Source organism: Numida meleagris, chromosome 2 (assembly GCF_002078875.1).
Source record: "Numida meleagris isolate 19003 breed g44 Domestic line chromosome 2, NumMel1.0, whole genome shotgun sequence".
In the NCBI taxonomy this organism is placed as follows: domain Eukaryota; kingdom Metazoa; phylum Chordata; class Aves; order Galliformes; family Numididae; genus Numida; species Numida meleagris.
Window position 1 is genome coordinate 1,475,405 of NC_034410.1, and position 20,378 is coordinate 1,495,782.

The window sequence follows — 20,378 nt, forward strand, 5'->3', positions numbered from 1 at the left end:
CCCCCCCATTGCACTGGAGGGGGGGGTCTGCTGCTCTGAGGTGATAACAGGGCCCATCCTTGCAGCACCCCATCACCATGTTCGGCTCATCCCGAGGGGGGGTCCGGGGGGGCCAGGACCAGTTCAGCTGGGAGGATGTCAAGACGGACAAACAGCGCGAGAACTACCTGGGTAAGGCCTTCATCCCTGGGCCCGAGTTCGGGGCGAAGGTGAGGGGCTGGGGACAACGCGGGGCGGTCGTGTCCCCGCAGGGAACTCGCTGATGGCGCCGGTGGGACGCTGGCAGAAGGGCAAGGACCTGACGTGGTACGCCAAGGGCAAGCAGGAGCCAGCCCCGCTGTCCCGCGAGGAGGAGCTGGCGGCCGTGCGCCTGGCGGAGCAGGAGGCCATGATGGCAGCGCTGTGAGCACAAATCCCCTGCGACGATCCCCCAGAAACAGGAACTCTGAAACCCCCCCCCCCCCCCCCCAAAGATCTGAAGGATGACGCGGTCGTTGGTCACCACCACAAAGAGTGTTCATGGTGTTGAACCTTGTATGACGAGGTCGCCCAGATCTTGCCGGGGGCTGAGGGAAAGGCTCTGCCCCATAGGGCGGTGGGCACGGGATGAATGGTGGGCACGACCCTGCTCTCAGACGCAGGGTTGGGGTTTGGGTGGTGCTGTGCGGAGCCGGGGGCTGCACTCCAGGACCCATGTGGGTCCCTTCCGACCGGGGACATGTTGTGACTCCATGGTTCTGTGACTCTTAGGGGCTACAAGAACGTGAAGAGGCAGCCCACCGGCCTCAGCAAGGAGGTGAGGGCATCCCCGCTGCCCCCGTAGCTCGGGGCGTGCCCCCCAGCTCTGTGTTTTTTGGGGGGGGTCTCAACGCTTTGCCTACAGGACCTGGCTGAGGTGTGCAAGCGGGACGGCGCAGAGCGAGCCGAGGACGTGGACCGGGTGGTGGGCTTGGGCAGCACCAGGTGGGCACCCAAACACGCTGCGTTTCGGAGCAACTTTTTAAAGACAAGTTGCGATGCTGATGTCGGTTGCGTTTCATTTTGTGACCTGTCCGTGTGGTTTCTGCCCCCAGCGGCAGCGCCGGGCGGGTGATGCTCTCCAAGGAGGACAAGGAGGCGGCCAAGATGGGGCTCTCTGTCTTCACGGTACGTTGGGGTGGATCAGTGACCACGAAAAAACCACGGGTGTTTAGGTGGGAAAGCGACTGCAGTGGGCATTTTCCTTTGTTCCCGAAGTTAATTTGCCCTTTTGAAGGGAGTGGGACCTTTCATTCTGTGTGTGTTACTCGAAGCGTCGGGCAGGCCCACGCACTCGCTCTGTGCTTTTCTCTCCCCACGCTCCAGCACCACAAGGTGTGCAGCAGTCCCGAGGCGTCTGGCTCCAAGAGGAAGCAGGACAAGGAGGAGAAGGCGGAGGAGAAGCGGTGAGGACCGGGACGCGTCCCACGCCGCCCAGCCCCGCTTGGTGGCTGGGAACCAGCCGGGAATGGCCGTGCTTTTCCTGGCAATGTGCTGAACGGAACATTTTGCATCGTAGTGTGGTTTGGGCTTGCTCTGCTTCAGCCTGAATCCCCCCATATCCTCCGAGTCACCCTCAAAACTGATTTTTTTTTACTGTTTCTCCTTTATTAAGGAGGCCCGGTGAAGATCCAGGCAGGGATGGGGATGGGTGTTTGGGCTGGAGGGATTTGCAGCGCAGGGACCCACGGGTGCTGCCCTATTCTGATCCCGCAGGACAGAGAGCGGCAAGAAATCCAAAAAGGAGAAGAAGAAAAAGAAAAAGAAGAAACACAAGAAGGAAAAGAAGAAAGACAAACACCACAAGCGGGACGCCACTCCGTCATCCTCCTCCTCCTCTCCGGACCAGGACGAGAGGTAGCCGGGCCAGGGGGGGGAGGCACCCAGCAGGGCTGTTCCCACGGGGTGTCCCCGGTGACACCGTTCTGTCCCCGCAGACGCCACGGCAGGAAAGCCCAGGACCGTCCAGCATCCCACAGCAGCCGTCCCGAGGCATCGCGACACCGGCACCGCCGGGACACAGAGTCCTCCGACAGCAGCGGGGCCTCGGGCAGGAGCCCCTCCTCGCACCGCCCGGCTCCCAGGAGGGCACGGAGCCGCAGCAGCCACCGGCACCCGTCCCCGAGGCACAAGGGCAGGAGGAGGAGCAGGAGCCGGTCTCCGCGCTCCCGCGGGGCCAGGCAGCGTCACGATACGGATTCTGGTGACTGAGGGGTTTTGCTGGAAGGGATGTTTCATAGGTGATATATTTTTTAAGGTTATTATCTAAATTAAAGTCGCGGCTTTACAGCTGCCGGGGCTGGGTCTGGCTGTTGGGGCGCCGGTCTCAGCGCAGCCTGGTTATTGGCTGCACGGTGCGATGTGGGCGGTGTGCTGCACATCCCCTCTGTGGGGTCAGTGGGAGCTGTCACCTTGGCTTCCCCTAGGTTAAACCTAGCAGCAGCGGGAGCTCGCCCTGCTGTTCGCTCCACCTGTGGTATATGGAAAATCAGAATAACACCGTTCTAGAACGGGAGCGGAACGCAGCAGGTGCCCGAGTGCTCGCTCCGTGGATCTGACCTCCCTACAGTGACCTCTTTGGGGTTCAGCATACAGCTCTGACCCCCAGAAGTCTTTAATTTGGGTGTGAGCCACCAGCCCCTGGCAAGGCAGGAGGAAGCAGAGACGTCACGGCCGTGAGCTGTCGTGGGGGTGGCAGGGGGACACGTGTCCCCTTGGGCTGAGAAACGGCCTCTTTGGCTAAAAACGAAAGCGCTGAAGTGAGTCCTCAGGAGATGGATGGGGCTGGGGCACCTCCCGCAGGCACCTGCAGCCGGGATTTTAAACCTCACGACCTAAACACGGGTCTTGATGTGCTCGTGGGTTTGAAAGCCGTGAATAGGAATATTTGGTCCACGTGGAAAGGGGACATCCCGAGCGGCTCCTGCCTCGTGGGGCCGTCAGCGCGGAGCACAAGGGCCTGGTCTGTGTGTGTCGTGGTGCCATTCCTCCTGCCCAGGACAGGGCTGTGCTGTGCGTCCTGGCAGACAAAAGCCCCGTGCCGGGGGCCGGCGTCAGTTTGCACTTGGGCAGCTTTCAGGGCCTTGTGTTGCCCAAGGGGCTGTGCCCACGTGGAACAAGGGCAGCATTCATCGCAGCAGGACGAGCTGGAATAAAGCCCTTCTGTCCCGCTCCCCTCCTGGCTGCGGGCGTTGCTTAACCCAGCTGCTGCGGGCAGCAGATGTTGCATGGATTCTTTTTCTTTCCCCTTGAGATGTTTTCTTTTTTTTGGGGGGGGGTGGGGTGGGGTCGATGCCCTGTGAGCGGGACCTTGCAGTGAGTCCTCTTCATCTGAGCGGCCGCAGCCCCATGTTCCCATGCAATCCGTACAAGTCCAGGCCTTCTCCATGAGCTCGCTGCGTTCAGGGTCACCTGCTGCTGCTTTCTGGGGTCCGCGCGGTGTCCGATGCCCACTGGGAACATCCCAGCACAGAGCAGTGGTGGGAAGGCAGAGCGCAGCCGTGCTGCCTGGGGAAGGTTAAGGGAGCTCCGGGCTGGAAAGGGAATTTAAAACACAGAGTCTGCACAAATCCCAGGGCCCAGCTCGGGGCGCCGCTCCCCGGTGCCCTCATTCATTTCCTAGCAGGGCAGGGTGGGTGCTGCCGGCTCCTGCCATCCCTGCTTCCGACCCCACGGAGCCGAACCAGGCAGCAGCTCCCAGCGCTCCTCTCAGCCCGTATCCAAGCACTGCCTGAAGAAGGCACCCACGCCTATCCCATACCCCGACCTGAGATCCCAAGGAGCAAAATGCTTCGAGAGAAGGGAGAAAGGGGAGTGAAGGATCCTCACCCCATCCCCACCCAGGGCTGCGCACCCGTCCAGCCGCCTCTGCTTTCCTGCCCAAGCTGCTACGCAGGTTCCTGTGGATGGGGCAGGACAGATGGCTGAAATCCCTGCGGGCTTGGCCGAGCCCAGGCCAGAACAAAACCGGTGCTGCCTCGAGCCCAGGGCTGACTCCCACAGCTCGCTGATCCCAGATAACACCACCACGTTCCCCGTAATTTCCTCCTCCCAGCGTGGGCTGGCAGCGAGCTGCTGCACGGCTGGGGCAGGCTGGACACCGCGCAGCCCTCGCACCTCGCACTGAAGTACAGGCACCCACGGGGCCAGGAGGCTCCCTGCTGTCAGCAGGGTTGGGGTGCTGCAGCACAGCAGGGGATCCGCCTTCACGGAGGCGTGGGAGGAGAGAGGAGCTGGGGGCTCCGCTCACTTCAGCAGCGCTACGTGACATCAGCAGAAGAGCTGGCCCTTCAGGTTCAGTTCCCTCCCAGAACAGGAATTGGTGGATGTCCTGCTCAGCTAGGCACGCAGAGAGCCTGATTCACAGCTTGAAAGTCAAGGTGAGACCAACAGCTTTGAAAGAACAACCGGACTTACAAGGATTTGGCAATCGCTCGTTGCTGTTTGCTTAACGCCGATTGCCCTTTACCACTGTAAGGAGCTCAGAGGGCAAGAGCAGGGCCCAGGCAGCCCTCACTGGGAACCCTGAATCAACCCAGCTGCTGCCTGCAGCACCCCCAGCTGAAGGAGCTCAGCGCTCCCAGCCCTGTCCCCCCGCCATCCCAAGCCCCCTGTCCCCAACTCGTGAGCTGTCACAGTCTAACCCGCACAGCACCTCCCATCAACAGCCCGCATCAGGGAGGCGAGGAGCCAGCAGCAGCTCCAACCAGGATGGCCAGCAGCACTGAGAAGCCACAGCCACCTGCAAGCAGGAGAGCAGCTGGGAGCAGGAGGGAGGAAGGAGAAATGGAAGAGTTTCAGGGAGGCAGGCTTCACCCCACGTGTATCACTCACAGCTTATTATTACAGAGGTGGAACGCGATGGGGCTACTCAGGGAGCCTGACGGACGGCCCTGAGGCAGAACAGGGACACGCACCAAGCAGCACCCAAGGCTGCTGCCTCCTTCTTCAGCTGCAGGAATCACAGACCAGGAATGATGCATTATTTGGGAAGGAGGAGCCAGGTGGATGCTTCCATGCCCCTGGTGGCAAAGCACTGGCTCAGCGCGCATCAATCAGCCCTCATCGAACCGAGCTCCCTGCACGAAGATGATACAAAACACCACGAGACCAGTGCAAGTCTCATGAAACTTTTTATTCAACAAGTATTTCATTATGATTCTGCCAAGATGATCGAATGAACAGCAAGGCATAAAAAACATGAAATAGTTAAGAGATTTTATTCTAACAGCTTTAATTACAGTGCTTGTTTTGTCGAAATGAAAACTGAAAACAAGTATACAAAACAGTTGATTACTAATCGTGTATTGAAAGCAATAAAGGGGTCCACAACACTAAACAAACCAGTTCTGATAGTTCCTCGAGTTAAAGTTGGACAGCTCCAGCTTCTTCAGTGTTTATCAAAATACAAAAGAAAAGTAAAGAGGTCTTTGTCTGATGGCAAATCTGAACCTTGCAGTATGAGGGATGCCAAGGGTTTTCACACATATACAGACATGGGATTGTTCCAGAATGGGATTGAATACTTCTAGAGTGGAATGACTCTCCTAACTCTCATGCTTTTTTTTTTATTTCCCTAGACACTATACATAGATGTTTGGTGTTTCTCATGGCAATTCTTATTCAGTACAGTACTTTCTGACTCTAGAGCTTAGGACTAGTACAGGCTGTGCTTTCTGTGGAAAAGTTTGCCCTCTGGAGTGGTTTACACACAAAAGTACAAAACACTTTTGACCAATACAACAGGCTAAGAACGGGGCTCCCGGATACGGCTCGGGTTCAGCGGACGTGGTAGATCTCACCTGAACCAAAAGGCGGAGGTTTAGCGCGAGCCTGCAGCCCCATCTACACCAGGTCTGACAAATCTCGGAGCAAGTACGGACAACCGTGAGCTGCAGGAAGAGCCGGGGATCTGTCAGCTCTGCGCTCCAACCCCACGGAGCTGAGCCGGCGTCGAGCGCTGCCGCACCGCCTCGAAAGGCCCAAGAGCCACCACAGCAGGAGCTGCGGCCAACCTTGGTGTCCTCAAGTGTTTTTACTTTTCCTCGACTATTTAAAAAGGAAGAAAGAATACAGAATTTCAGGTTAAAAACCAACCACCAAAACGGACCTCACAGATCTCACAACCCAACCGAGATAGGATTCAGCTCTACTGCACGAGGAGCGCTGGCAACCCCTACGTTAAGCCACTCCATCCCTTCCAAGTACTAAACAGTGAGTTGATTCTTTACAATAAAAAAAGCTGAGTAATATTGCATAGGAGTACCAGAAACTGCCTCATTGGAAACAAAAAACTATTTACATTAAATAAGAAACCTAACTGTTTTCTGGCTTGTATTTGCCACATTTACAGCATGATGCAATATATACTGTGACAAAAAGAAATGAAAACAGCTTCCGGCACTCAATACCACAAAGTAGCACAGTTTGCCACATTAGAGTAAAGCGAAGGGCGAAGAGGAGGAAATAAGAGGGAGGGGGTGGAAAAAGAGGGAAGAGGAAGGTTTCTGGTTTCATTTCTGGTTTCGGAGCTGATTGGACAACCAGTCCAGTCCTTCATAGAGACCGTCCCCGCTGGTGGCGCAGGTCGCCTGGATGTACCAGTTCCTGTGACGAAGAGAATGCAGTCCGAGTTTGTCTGTGATTTCTGCTGCATTCATGGCGTTGGGCAGGTCCTGGGGAGGAACAACACACACACACGTTTCTCTCCTGCCAGCCCAGAAGCAACGCCCGCCCTCCCCCAGCTGTCGCTTTGGACGGACCGCCAGCTTCAAACCCACTTCTATAAAGTGAAGAACGCTCGGAGTTATCCTTCCAGAATAAACCTAGTGGATTCATTTGCTATTCAAGCTGTTCTGTCTGCACTGCAAATACCTGAAAGGTTTAAAAACGCCATCAAACCCACGGCTGGCTGTGCTCAGCAGCACGGAGCACCTCTCCTCAGAAAGCAGAAGTGCATGGGCTGACGTCTGGCTGCAGCCACCCAGCCCCGCTGGGCTGACCCACAGCTGCCTACAGCCCACGTCCCCGTTTCATTCACTTTCCACTCAGGAAATGCGTTCTGCCACTGCAGCTGTGATTTAACCTCAGCTTCTCGCACTCAGCTCCTCACTGCTTCTGTTTAGAGCCACTTTCCTGTTCCTAGAACAGGACTCCTGTAAGCTCACCCCCAGAAGGCGCTTTTCAGGTAAGAACACGAACACGCCGTACGCTTTCAGGGTTTCTTGCAGCAAGACACCTTCCCCTGGCATACCTGTTTGTTAGCAAACACTAATAGAACCGCATCTCTAAGCTCATCTTCTGCCAGCATTCTCATCAGCTCTTCCCTGGCCTCGTTCACTCGTTCTCTGTCATTACTGTCAACCACAAAAATCAAACCTAGGAGGAAGCAGACAATAAGCGTAAGCACGTAGCAGGGAGCATTCACACGTGGTATCTAGCTCTGGACATCAGAATTAAGCTGTGAAGAGAAACTATATGAAAAAACACAGTTCATATGATTGTAATCTCACTCTTGAGAGACAGCCTGCTCTTGCCAAGAGCTGGTGAGAACAAGCAGCTGATCTGGGTGCTTTTGGAACTCGTTCTCTAGCTACAGAACCACTCCATATTTTCCACTTAGTAGCATCTCTTGAAATCCTGTGACAGGACTCTAATGCATGCACGTCACAAAGGCACAGCAGTGGAAGAAATGACAAGCTCTCCGTTCACAAGGCTGTTCCAGTTTGTAGAAAACAACAAGTAGTAAGGACTGCTTTGAAGTGATGGGTGGGAGCCGTGATGCTTACAGAAGAAGAGAGGAATTCTGAGCTCACTGATGCAGCTGGACAAAGGAGAATGCTTTCGAGATTTCTTTCCACTCCTCTGTGAACCTGCATTCATTTAATGTAAGAGCCACACCAGCACACAACCAACTATAGCAACTGCTATTTCTCCTCAATAAACTGGCAAGATAATCATAGTAAGGACAACGAGAAGCTCTGTGTTCTGAAACCTGTGCTTTAAATGTTAGGACTCACCTTGTGTGTTCTGGAAATAATGGCGCCAGAGTGGTCTGATCTTATCCTGGCCGCCTACATCCCACACCGTGAAGCTGATGTTCTTGTATTCTACCGTTTCCACATTGAAACCTGAAATAGAAATCGTGGCAAAATCTCTGTTAAAACGGGTACAGGTCAACTATGTTTATATACCAACTCATGCTCAAAGTCATAATTAGAAATGTTACCTTCAAACTGAAGTCTACTTTAAATAAGCAGCCTTACACTGAAGCCCTCCAAAAACCAGATGTGGGCTTTCTAAAACTGCTCCTCTCACCACCACCCCTGCCCCAATTAGTTACACTAATGAGCTTACAGCTGTAACTGCTACTTGAGGAGTGAAAAAGAAATCAGAGCCAACTATGGTATATTAAAAAAAAAATTGTAACAAAAATCCCCACGGGCTTCTGAGGACAGGAAATAAGTCTTGGATCACAGAGTTCTTAGCCACCCCCATCCCAGATAACATGGAGGCACCCCCTATTTCTCAGCCTTAACCACCTGAGGCCGCAGCACGCCCAGCAGAAGGCAGGCTGGCTGCCCCGGCCCACAAGGGGTCATCCCACAAATGGCTGAAGGGAGGGAATGCACAGGGGAAAACACAACAAAAAACCCAACTCTCCTCCCATGCTGGAAGCCCTGGCTGTGCTATGCTCATACCACGGCCTTAGCAGTTGTTTGTTCTGACAGCAAAATCAGGGCGCAGCCCGACGTCACTTAAACCAACAGTGCTGGCAGCAGAGGGCGGGTACTGCTGCAAACACAGGACCCCAATCCCAAAGCAAGCAGTTGAGATAAATGTAGAAGTCTTACCTATAGTAGGAATAGTAGTTACTATTTCACCAAGTTTAAGTTTGTACAAAATTGTAGTCTTTCCTGCAGCGTCCAGCCCAACCATTAGAATACGCATTTCTTTTTTGCCAAAAAGGCCTTTGAAGAGGTTAGCAAAAATATTTCCCATCTTGAGATCTGCTTTCACTGGCCAGTGAAGTCTGGAGAAAGAGATCACAGTATTGCTCGTGAGTCACCAACAGCTGTGTTCAGACCCGGGCACAACCAACACCACAAAGGCACTGGACAATACCAACCTGTGGAAGCCCTGACCAGAAAGGCCAGGAATTTTCCCATATTGAAGCAAAACAAAGAGACAAACAGTTCTGCCCAAACTTAGCCCTCACAAAAAGGCACTGCTCTTTGCACTGTCCCCCACTGTTAAGCCATATTTATCCATCTGCAGCTTAAGGCGTCACCACAGAACACTACTTTACCTGAAGTACAGTTAAATACAGTTTTAAACGTGTGCTCACGTCTCCACCATTCAGTTGTTCCTTCTTTTGAGAAGGAAACTCAGAACACGGCTCGGATCCGCTTCTACTCGGAACAGTTTCCTTCCTCTTGAAGCCTTTGGGAGTGGGCTGTGAACACAATGGCAGCACAAGGCAGCACTACGCTCACTGAGGCCGGAGAACTCCACGGAGCGAATTACATCCACCAAACCTTAACTAGCAGAAACGACCAGAGACAGTGGAAGAGTTTCTCCCTTCACTCTCGATGCTCAGAAGGGATCACCAGCTTCAGGAGCTCCTGCTGGGGCCAGGGGCCACCACCTCCCCGTGCCCTTGTGCCCCTGGAAGGAGCTGCAGCCGCTCTTCCACAACGCCCTGTCCCCCCCCCCCCCCCCCCCCCCCCCCCCCCCCCACCTGCCCTCAGTTTAGCACTGAAATCACCAAGAACCATTGTTCCACCCACACGAGACGACAAAGCAGCCTGCAAGCTGTCGGATGTGGCTGGGTCGTTACACACTTCTACTGCTGCTTTGTCTAGGAACTCTGATGTAAGTTCGAAACAAATAAATCGAGTCCAGCTGAAAAACCAAGCTTAAGACCGCAGAAGCATCCAGAGCCAAGACGTGTAACGTTCAGGGGTTGGGTTTCCTGCAAAGCGAGTCATAACTCAAATATGAACTCTGAATCAGCTCTCAAAGCTGTTCTGTACTTTACGCTGCAGTCGTGTGCTTGAAACGCAATTCTCACAGGACATGTGTCTTCCAGAATCGCCATCCACGACGATGAACCAAGCTCTGAAGCCGCAGCCCACAGCCCTGCCCTACTGCTCAGCTCTGCCTGCCTCGCTCAGTGCCGGCCAGGCCCGAGCTGCCCTGCCCCTCCCAGGAAGCAACTCTGAACCCCAAAGCCGAGCACTGCAACGTGAATGGGGTCACATGGCTCGGCACAAAGCTGCCTCACAGTGCAGAGTCCACACCGAAGTTCCCGCACGACAAACAGCGCTTGTGAAGCTGGAACTCGTGTCACATTGTTCATCTTACACACTGAAGCTCCACGCGATTGGAACTCGACAACTCCGTAAGCCAGAGGGCAGCCTGTGAATCAAAACCAAATCAACGTTTTGGAATTTCTATTATTTCACCGTTTCCTTTGAATTCCTGAACCACTACCACGAATATTCAACTGCCACTTGAATCTATGGAACTTAGACAAACAGGAAAGTTAATTAGGAAGCAGAGAAAACAGTTTTGCTGGAGTCCTTGTTTACCCAAATCACTCATGGCAGGAAACGTCTCTCCCCAGCAGCCCTGGCTGGGCTGGAGGCTGCAGGGCTTCCCTTTGTCTGCTGCCCCTGCTGACCCTATCTGCTGCTTTATCTGGAAAAAACCAACCTCAGAGTTGAACTGTTACCTGGTACCACAGCTCTTACAGCACACCAGGACGGGTTTGAGTACTTCTGCAGAAGAGCCTTCAGCCCTGCAATAGATCTGCCATCCTCCACATGTAAAAGCCTAATAGGCCGTTAAACGCCTGGGACCAATGGCAGCAATCAGGCAAGAGAACCAAACCTTCACCCCAGCCTTTGGAAAAGCCACACTGCCCAACAAACCGCACAGCCCTGCTTCTTACAGTGGCAAATTCCATCAGATTTCCCTTCTCCTAGCAGCTCTCCAGCTCCAGGCTGCACCTGCCCTTCACCAGCAAAGCCAAGCATGCTGCTCCGCTGCTTTTGCACCACTCACTCTCCTTGCTTTGACGTTCTGTGAAGAAAATACATGAGAACCTGGTTTCCATTTCCTTCTTGCTCCCTCCACATTCATACTTCCTCCAAATCACTTCAAGTTACTCTGTGCTTCAGAGTACATCACGCTGCAGAGAGTGTACTTTTATTTTTTAAACTAAGCAGTGGAAATGTAGTTTATAAGCTGTCCCCATAGGACAAGTGTCTTCAGATGGTGACTAGCAAGCAGCGGTAAAACCGCTTTACATGAGTGCAAGATACCAGGAGCAGCCTGCCTGCAGAACTCCTCCACATTGCTGCAGCTCCCACCAGCAAGCTGCTGGATGCTGCTAGGGCAGGAGAGAGGGCACCTGTGTGTCCTTCCCAACCGCAGCGCCATCCCCTAACCGACAGCCAGAACGTCTGCCTGCTGTCACAGCCAAGGGAAGCCTGCCTCTAGGTCTGCTCCCCTCAGGAGGCCATCCCTGCCAGCGCTGTTACTACCTGCTACATGAGTTCCTCGAGTTCCTTCTTCCCTCAAGCAAACGAGCAGCAGGACCATGCCCAGCCCCGCCTACAGCCAGGGCTCTGCTCTGGGCTGTACCACCAGCCCCAAACTCCACCACCACGCAGGCAGCACAGCCACAGTTCGGAACCACTTCCCACGACCCCGCTGTCGCCCATTAATACAGCTCAGCTGAGGGGTCACGCGATTACTTGCAGTGTACTTCACAGCTGAATCTGCTTAGTTTAATTCTCGGTTCAGTCCGTTAGTCACACCGGGAGAACATAACACATTCCAAAAATACGGGGAAATTTAAGAGTCTGGTAGTTTTACTAAGTAATCCTGTCACTTCTCAGCCATCTTAAAACTTTGTAATCTATATCATAGAGTCATAGACCGGTTTGGGTTGGAAGGGACCTTCAAGATCATCTAGTTCCAACCCCCCTGCTATAGGGAGAGGCAGCTCCCTCTAGACCAGGCTGCTCAAAGCCCCATCCAGACTCGCCAGTACATCACCTATGTTCTACACAGGAGAATAACTTCCTTAACACAAACATCAGTTACTACTAAACTGTTCTAGAGGCACAACAAGTCCAACGAAGCGCCTGAAAGCATGAAAAGACTGCTGCTCACAAGCTGGCTGCAGTGCTTCAGGACATCTTCAGAAGAGGGATGTACCAGGCTGAGCAAACATCTGCGTATGAAAGGCAGCAGTTGGAATCAACAGCCCAAGCCCTTTCTGCAGAGCTCATGCACACACAGCCCCAGCACAACTCCAGCTCCTCCAGATGGAGGCCCAGCACTGCCCCAAACCACGCCTGTGTGCCTGTACAGCTCTCAGTTCTGCTCACCTTAACCTAGCCCTACTCCTCCAGAGGTGTGCAGCAGCAGAAACCTGCTGGGCAGGTTCAGGAAAGCTATAATGTCATTGGTAAATAGCGAGAGAGAGACATTCTCTAGGTAAGACTGCAGTTCAGTTTCAAGGAAGCCAGGTACTTTCAGCAGCCTGTTTTCTAGTAAGTGATACGTTGAGATAAGCCATTAGGAGGACAGGCAGCCTTTTTCAGAAAGCCTTGGTATAATGAGTTAAAAATGAATGAGTGTCTGCCAGAGCAGGCAGACTAGTGCCTGTTACAGCAATACAACACACGAGTAACAACCAGAATTTGCCTTTATTAATTGAAAGGGGTTGGAGTAAGAGCTCTGAGGAGTATCTCGAGACCGACGATCATTCAGCATTTAATCCTCTGCAGCACTCTGTATTTAACCACACATTAATGCATTTCAATGCTATTTCATTCCGAGCCCTTATCCTGAGACATCACATGCCTTCCCAGATGCTAACGAGCCATCCCACAGCGCTATGACCACAGGGGCACGCAATGGATCCAGCACAGCCATGTCTTCAAATCTTTGCTTAACATCAGCTTTGCACCTCTGGAAAAGGTTTTTGACCACATACAGATTTAAACTTCACCAACCCAAGAGTTACAGCAAATGACGTGGTTTATACCATGTCTTTAAAGATACCATAGAAGACCAAAATGAAAGGTTATTTAATTAGCAAAATTATGCCTGCACTATAGAAATACTTTAGTTTCCCTTCTACGTACCAACCCTTAGCACACAAGGCTTCCAAAATGGCTGAAGGAGGGCTCTGAACTCGGCAAGTTGTGCAACAGAAGTTGCTTCACGCAATCATTTTGGCAATCTGTTCTCTCCCTTAGATAAACAGTAGCAGCGATAAGGTCACACAAGAAAAGCTCAGCCCCAGCGCACCGCCATGCAGAAGGCACCTGCTGACTCTGAACTGGGAAGTTTCCCCAGGAGGTTCCCACAGAATGGCCTGAGTTGAAAAGGACCTCAAAGATCACCTACTCTCAACCCCCCTGCTGAATGCAGGGTCACCAACCACCAGACCAGGCTGCCCAGAGCCACGTCCAGCCTGGCCTTGAATGCCTCCAGGGATGGGGCATCCACAACCTCCTTGGGCAACCTGTTCCAGTGTGTCACCACCCTCTGTGAGGAAAAACTTCCTCCTAATACCTAACCTAAGCCTCCCCGTCTCCATTTAAAACCATTCCCCCTTGTCCTATCACTATCAACCCATGAAAACAGTCATTCCCCCTCCTGTTGCTACACTCCCTTCAAGTACTGGAAGGCCACAGTGAGGTCTCCCTGGAGCCTTCTCTTCTCCAAGCTAAACAAGCCCAGTCCCCTCTACCTTTCCTCATAGCAGAGGTGCTCCAGCCTCTGATCATCTTGGTGGCTGCCTCTAAACTCGTTCCAAGAGCTCTGTGTCCGTCTTGTGCTGGGGGCCCCAGACCTGGACGCAGTGCCGCAGATGAGGCCTCACAAGAGCTGGGTAGAGGGGGACAACCCCCTCCCTCTCCCTGCTGGCCACCCATCTTCTCTTAAATGCCCATTTCACAGATAGACTAACAGTGCCCCTACCAACTTGACATCAGCATTGAATCCACCCCCAACTTAATTAAAACAACAAAAAAACCCAAATCAAACCCATAATTCCTAAACTGGAATTAATACAATCTGATTATATCAGTCATGGGAAAACAAAAGCTGATCAATTTGTTACTTCACAGAAATATTGATCAGAAATCCAGCCAGTTATTACTAGCTGGCCGGTACCATCTTTCCACTTTATAGCATCTAAATTGGAAGCTCAGCATGCTAAAAAAAGCACACTCATACACAAATGATCACCAAACCCACGTGTAAGCGAGAGGTGAGAAAACTGTCTTAAATTCAAGTCAAACAGCTGCTGCTGGTGTTACACATGAGACTGGGCAAAGACAATTTAAGTGCAAACCTACGCTGGCAGCTTGTTCTTTACAATTTCAAGTGCGACTTCGAAGGGAACATGAGAAATGATCCAGCAAAGATTAAAACACTGCTCAGAATTTCGGATGAATTCAGGCCCGCAGTACTTCACATCACCTCTCTGCAGGCACAGGCTGGCAAGTACAGCCGCGCTCGTTGGAACCTGAAGCCATCTCCTTCCAGGTTAAGATGTTCTGTTACAGCAAATGTTGAGAAGTCACTCTGGATGAGAACGCTCGTTCATACGCAGCCAGGGCAGCCCAGCACACAACTGCTCAGGTACAGTTATAAGCAACTATTTTTAGAAGTTGTTTACCAGCCTTCCACGTGCGGTAACCTGGGTGAGAGATGACCAAGGACCAACCTGGGGCCTCTCACTGCGCGGCTTCAACGCTGGAATTTAGCTCAGATCATCTGGATTTCATTTACTTGAGACTTCAGAGCATCCTGAAGTCACTAGGCATCACTAAACACAAAATTCAGGAGTAGTTAACATGTCTGGTAGGTTTCCATCAACAGGAACACACCTGCAGTTGAATATCGCCATAATAAAGGGAACATGAAGAGCTTCTCAGAGCCATTCACTCTTATGTAGCCCCAGCTCCAGCACAGCTGTGCCTGTCAGAACCACAGCAGGGAACCATGAGGTGGACACTGACCATCACAGCGCTGCTCCCCACTTTGCACTGGTGGTGCCTGGCCAAGTTTGAAGTGGAACAGACATCCCCAGCGATCACAGCCTCGTTACCTGCCTCCCAGAGAAGCTCAGAAGTACTTACACAAAGCATCATGTAAAATACAAGATGAAGTTACATAACTGTGCTCCCATGTGAAGAGGCACAGCTGGATTTGGCCAGCAGAGGCTCGAGGAGACCAACTGAAAGGCACCCAACCACAGTGCGTGCTCGAGGCAGATGGAGGACAAGTCAACCGCCAGCGAGAAATTAGGTAATGAAAATCCAACGCGGAGCTGCTCCTGATGTAGCACCTTCAATCAACATAAGTAGGCTGAACATCTTGCTGCCTATACACATTACCCAGATATAGCACTTCCCGAATGCTGTGCCAGTCTCTTGAGAGCACCAGGCTCAGAGTGGCAGGAAAACAGAAAATAATTCCATTTACAAGATGAAAGCAAGGGCAAAGGAAAGGGGGAGGATTTCCTTTGGGGTGATGACTACTTCCTCGATACCTCAAGAACTCAATCCTAAAAAACCAGGCAGATAAACAGGAAAAAAACCCAACAAAACAGCATCAAGCAAAGAGAGCAGGCTGCTCAACTGATACTCAAAAAGCCAACCAGCCCCGGCCTTACTCTCACCTTGACGTAGATGTAGCAAGCTACTTCTATTTCACAGCCAAATCTCAAGCTATTTTAAGCAAGTGCACGCTACCGCACGTAACTCTAAAACATGTTTTTTCCAGTGTGTTGGTTTGTACATCTGGTCTGAGAAATATTTCTTCAAGGGCCAGGCGGACGAGCACAGAAGGGGCCACTGCTGATGGTTTTAGAAGCAAGCACGTTCATGGCTTCCCTGCAGACTGCCCAGGAATTAAAGCAGTGCCAACAATTTGTAACACCCAAATCTGACTGACTTCACATCCACCTGTCAGATGCGGGCACTGCTGTGGGAACGCAGCATTTACAAAGCACTTCTTTTCAGACAGGCTCGGCGCAGTTTTTTTTGAGGCCCAACAATTCACACGTTGAAAATCTTCGATTCGAAGCTAAATAACCTGTTATTCATTCATTCCTACCAGCTGGGCACAAAGTCAACGTTTACACTCATATTAGAAATGGCAAGAACTCGCTGGAGAGCTTCAGTAATGAAATTGGCTTTTGGTTTGGGGAAAATGTCACAGCAGAGCCTACACAGCTAAGTGGGTACAAGACCAGGGTATGAATAAGTTACGTTAGACACGAGTTTCATGAGAACTGAAACATCAGCAGAAGTAGTGCCACAGTCCTTCCATGTTTGCACGCGTTAGAAACAAGAAACAGAAATGGATACTTGAAAGCAAAAGGAGAAATATGCTGAATAACAGAAAAAAAACAGCTGCTGTATAGGAATCCAATTATAAACCTCTGTACTCATCAATTAAAAAAAAAAAAAAGGAATAATGGCAGAGGGCAGTGCCTCTGATAACAGCTCTGCAGCATTCCAGTAGCAAAGCTTTGGCAAAGCTTTCCACAGATTTCTAAAAATGAATCCGAACCGTTCCTTCTAAGAAAGAGCGGACTGACTTTCACCAACTTAATCCACCGCATGGAAATGAAACCGATTCCTGCGAAGGCTGATGAAATCCGTAAGAATTCTACCTTTAACAGCTGCTGATACGTGCAAAGCTGGACTTTCATTTCTACTCCGGTCTTCTGTTTTTAAAGAAAGAAACTTCCAGCTTCGGAATTCAGCTGAAGCCTTGCACTGTGAGCTTTCCCCTCTTTCACCAATTAATGTAATCAATAGCTCATCGGATAACTGTGCCTCAGCGCAATGTATGAGTGCTGCTTAAAGCATGTTTCCCAGACATAACTGGAGTACAACATTTATAAGGACCAGAATGCAGCCCCCCTGTGCCCCCTCGCTTTGTTTGCTTTGAAAAACCACAGCTCCAGGCCTGCCCCTTGCAGTGACTAACACAGGGAGCTGCACGTGCTAAGCATGAACACAGCACTTCTGCCCAGTCCCTTTTTGGATCTGGATTGTGTTTCACAACCAGGCAACCTCCAAAACCCAGCAAAAGCCTCCAACTGATTTACCTTGTGGTATTTGTGTTTTACCCCCAACTCCAGGCTCTCAAAGGTACGGTCCAGCAATATCACATACACCACAGGCTACCATGGCAGTGAAGGCCGTTCCGAGCAGGGATGACATCTGCTTGAGTCATTTTTCCACCCTCTCCCAGAGCAGAAGGGTCATCAAACACAGCAAACCAACAGAGCTGAAGAGGTTCAAGTGAGGCAAGCTACCTCACCCTTTTACCCAGTGTAATTGCAACAACAGAGAAAGCAGTTCAACAGGGTTCTGGAGCACGGGATGTATTTTTAAACACAAGAAACCCAAAGCACCATACCAACCTCCCAAACTTTGGTTTCAAAGAATCCCTACCTTTCTGTATCTGTGAGATTATGAGTACTTGTATTGACAAGTTGATTACAAAATCCATGAAGTAATCCTCCAGTCCTGCTGGAGTTCCTTTCTCCTACGGAAGTGTTTCAAATCAGTAGTAAAACCAGTAATAACTACATTGTCAAATGACCTTGAACAATTCACTTCGACTTGGGTTTCTTTGCCTGAAAAGTAAGGTTAACAGAATATATCGCAGAGGGGTGTTGCAGCCCTACAGCTTGCAAAACAAAGTTCAAAGTATGCAATAAATAGTTCACATTTTAGTTATTGACAAAGCCACATTTCAAAACAAGACCTCTGGATGAAACTCTAATCAACCTGTGGAATTTGCTTTGGCAAAAACCTAGCAGCAAAGCAGCAAGGTCAATGTCAAACACAACATTCTGGTAGCTTTATGGCCCAGTAGAATTTTAGTCACTCTGTAAATGGGTCCCTTCAGAAAGAGGTTCCCATTGCTAGCCTACCAGTTCAGATGGAGGTTATCAGCCTGAAGTATCACCTTAACCACTCACAGAGACATGACATCGTGTTTTCTGACAGAATGTAATACCCTCCGACTGGGGGGCTGCTGTGCCAAGGAAAACTGATCTCCCACGGCACCAGACCCAAGCAATGGGCAGCAAATTGAGCCCGCAGCGGGCTGAAGTTGAACTTCTTCCCACCGCCCCTCCGCCCAGCACAGCACGAAGCCCCGCTCAGAGCCCAGGGCTCACAGGAGCAGGGCCTCCCCGCAGGGCTCTGTGAGAAGAGCTTTCAGCTAAGCCGAAAACCAGGCAATCTCCCCCGCGCCCCATCCGCGGGCGGGGCCGAGGCCGAGGCCGGAATGGGTTTGGGGAAGAAGAGAGGAGAAGGCCATCCCGCCTCGCTCCCGGCAGGGGGAGGGGAGCAGCGCGGCCCCCCCCCACTCCCCACATCTCTGTGAGGGATCCACCTCCCACCCCCCCCCCGCCCGACCCCTCCGCCCTAAACGAGCGAATGGAGGCGGATGGGGCAGCACCGCGACCTCCTCCCCGCCACGAGCACGGCAGGACGGGACAAAGGCAGAAAGGCGGGCGCGGGCCGGGAAACGGCGGGTCGGGAAGCGGCGGGCCCCGGGCCTCCCCTCAGCGCAGGGCCGCCGCGCCTCCCCGCCGCCCTCGGCCTCCCCCGCCGCCCAGCGGCTGCGGGTGGAGACGGCGGGCGAAGAGGGGGAAAAAAGGAAGGAAGGAGGGCAAACGGAGACCCACCGGTATCGGCTGCTGCCCCGGGCAGTGGGTCTGGCTTTCCTCGGGCTGTCCCGCTCGGAGCCGGCTGCCCCTGCGCCTCTCAGCCGCTCTCCGCCCAGGCACACAAGATGGCGGCGCTCCGGGGCCACGTCAGTGCCAGCGCGCGGGGCAGCATGGGTAACCGGGGAGGCAGGGGGGCGGGGCTTATAGCAAACCCGCCCGTCCTTTAGCCACGCCCACTCCGTGGCCACGCCCCCTTCGCCGTGTGGGGTTTGATTGACGTGTGGCCCGGCGGGTTTTGCTGCGCCGTGCTGCTGTGTGGGGATGCAGGTGCGGGCCTTGGGGCCTGCACCCCGCGTTGTGTTTTGCGTCCGCCGTGCTGCAAATGCGCCTATAGCTGTTGGCAAGCTGCCTGCTCACCCTGCAAAAAAAGCAAAAAAAAAAAAAAAAAACAACCAAACCAACAGCCCACCCTATGAATTTTCTCTTCTTAACGATGGATGGGCAGGAGGGAATGGGAACAGGCAGCTCTTCCCATGTGCATGAACTGAAGTGACATTGAAGTACGTAACACCTCATGCCCGACCTTTGAGGAACAGCCCATCTTTCCCAGCCCATGCCCATATAAAATATAGCCAGTCTTCATGATCTTGCATATGACACATCCCACACGTTCGCTCAGCTCAGACCGCTTTCAGCAATGCATCCCTGAGCGATGCCTCTGCTAAACGGGCACCCCGTGGCAAAGGACATGGAGAAGGACCCGGGTAGAATCATAAAAATCATAAAATCCTTAGAGCTGGAAGGGAACTTCAGAGGGCATCTAGTCCATCTCCCCTGCAATGAAGAGGGACAGCACAGCTCGGTCAGGTTGCCCAGGGCCTGGCCCAGCCTGGCCTTGAAAGTCTCCAGGTGCTCGAATCCCTCCTCCTCCCCATATTTCCTGCCAAGTCCTGCTGTCAGGAACCCCTGGCACCTATGGAAAAGTCTCAGAATCACCCCCTGAGAGTAAAACCCCATTGGTGTGTGTATCCCCTTGGCCAAGAGCACTTTCTGTTATTTTCAACCCAGAGCTGCTCTTTGCTTTGACTCAATGCACGGAGGAGCTGCTCGCCCTGTTGCTTTCTCCCTGTCCCTGCAAAACTCTGGGTGGCACGGGATCAATCCAAGCAGGGTGCATGGCTTTCGGGGTCTGACTCCCTCATCTCAGCCATGCACGAACCCAGTGCTTTGCAGAGAGCCGAGGTGATGCTGCGTGCATGGAGCCAGCAGCAGCGTGTCCCCATCTGAGTCATGGCTGCTGTGATGCAAGATGAGCACACTGCCCGGTGACTCATGGCGTGTGGAGAAAGAAACAGGCTTCCTTCTGCAGCTGGGAGGGCAGGTGTATGGCTACCTTATTTTTCTGTGAAAAGATTGATCAGGGGAAGGGACAACATAGAATTCCCTGGGGAACTGTGGTGTGGCCGCTGGGTGCTCTTGGGGTGGCTTTTTGCCATCTGAACACCTTGGGGCTGATGAGTTTTCCCTCCTGCTGGCAGCCTCGGGTGACCAATCTGCAGAGCGACGCCCTGACTTTTGGGGAAAAAAAAGAAAAAAAAAATTGTGAAAGGCGATTTTTGGTGGTCATACA

The 20,378-nt window shown here is 52.4% G+C and overlaps 2 protein-coding genes across 3 annotated transcripts in view; one reads left to right on the plus strand and one right to left on the minus strand.

Annotated features, from left to right (window-relative positions):
- The window catches only part of C2H1orf35 (chromosome 2 C1orf35 homolog), a 3,886-nt gene extending 695 nt beyond the window's left edge, over positions 1-3,191 (plus strand). For both annotated transcript variants that reach the window (XM_021388337.1, XM_021388338.1), the window contains exons 2-9: positions 66-171; positions 252-402; positions 751-796; positions 884-963; positions 1,074-1,146; positions 1,345-1,424; positions 1,735-1,875; positions 1,956-3,191. In XM_021388337.1, coding sequence (XP_021244012.1) covers positions 78-171; positions 252-402; positions 751-796; positions 884-963; positions 1,074-1,146; positions 1,345-1,424; positions 1,735-1,875; positions 1,956-2,229 — 939 coding nt within the window. In that variant the 5' untranslated portion in view covers positions 66-77 and the 3' untranslated portion in view covers positions 2,230-3,191. The remainder of the gene's footprint in view (positions 1-65; positions 172-251; positions 403-750; positions 797-883; positions 964-1,073; positions 1,147-1,344; positions 1,425-1,734; positions 1,876-1,955) is intronic.
- On the minus strand, positions 5,132-18,924 carry ARF1 (ADP ribosylation factor 1). The gene is made up of 5 exons (XM_021388345.1): positions 18,767-18,924; positions 8,871-9,049; positions 8,037-8,147; positions 7,271-7,395; positions 5,132-6,692 (listed from the first exon to the last, which is right to left on the minus strand). Exons 2-5 carry the CDS (start codon positions 9,016-9,018, stop codon positions 6,531-6,533), a joined length of 546 nt encoding a protein of 181 aa, XP_021244020.1. The 5' UTR covers positions 9,019-9,049; positions 18,767-18,924; the 3' UTR covers positions 5,132-6,530.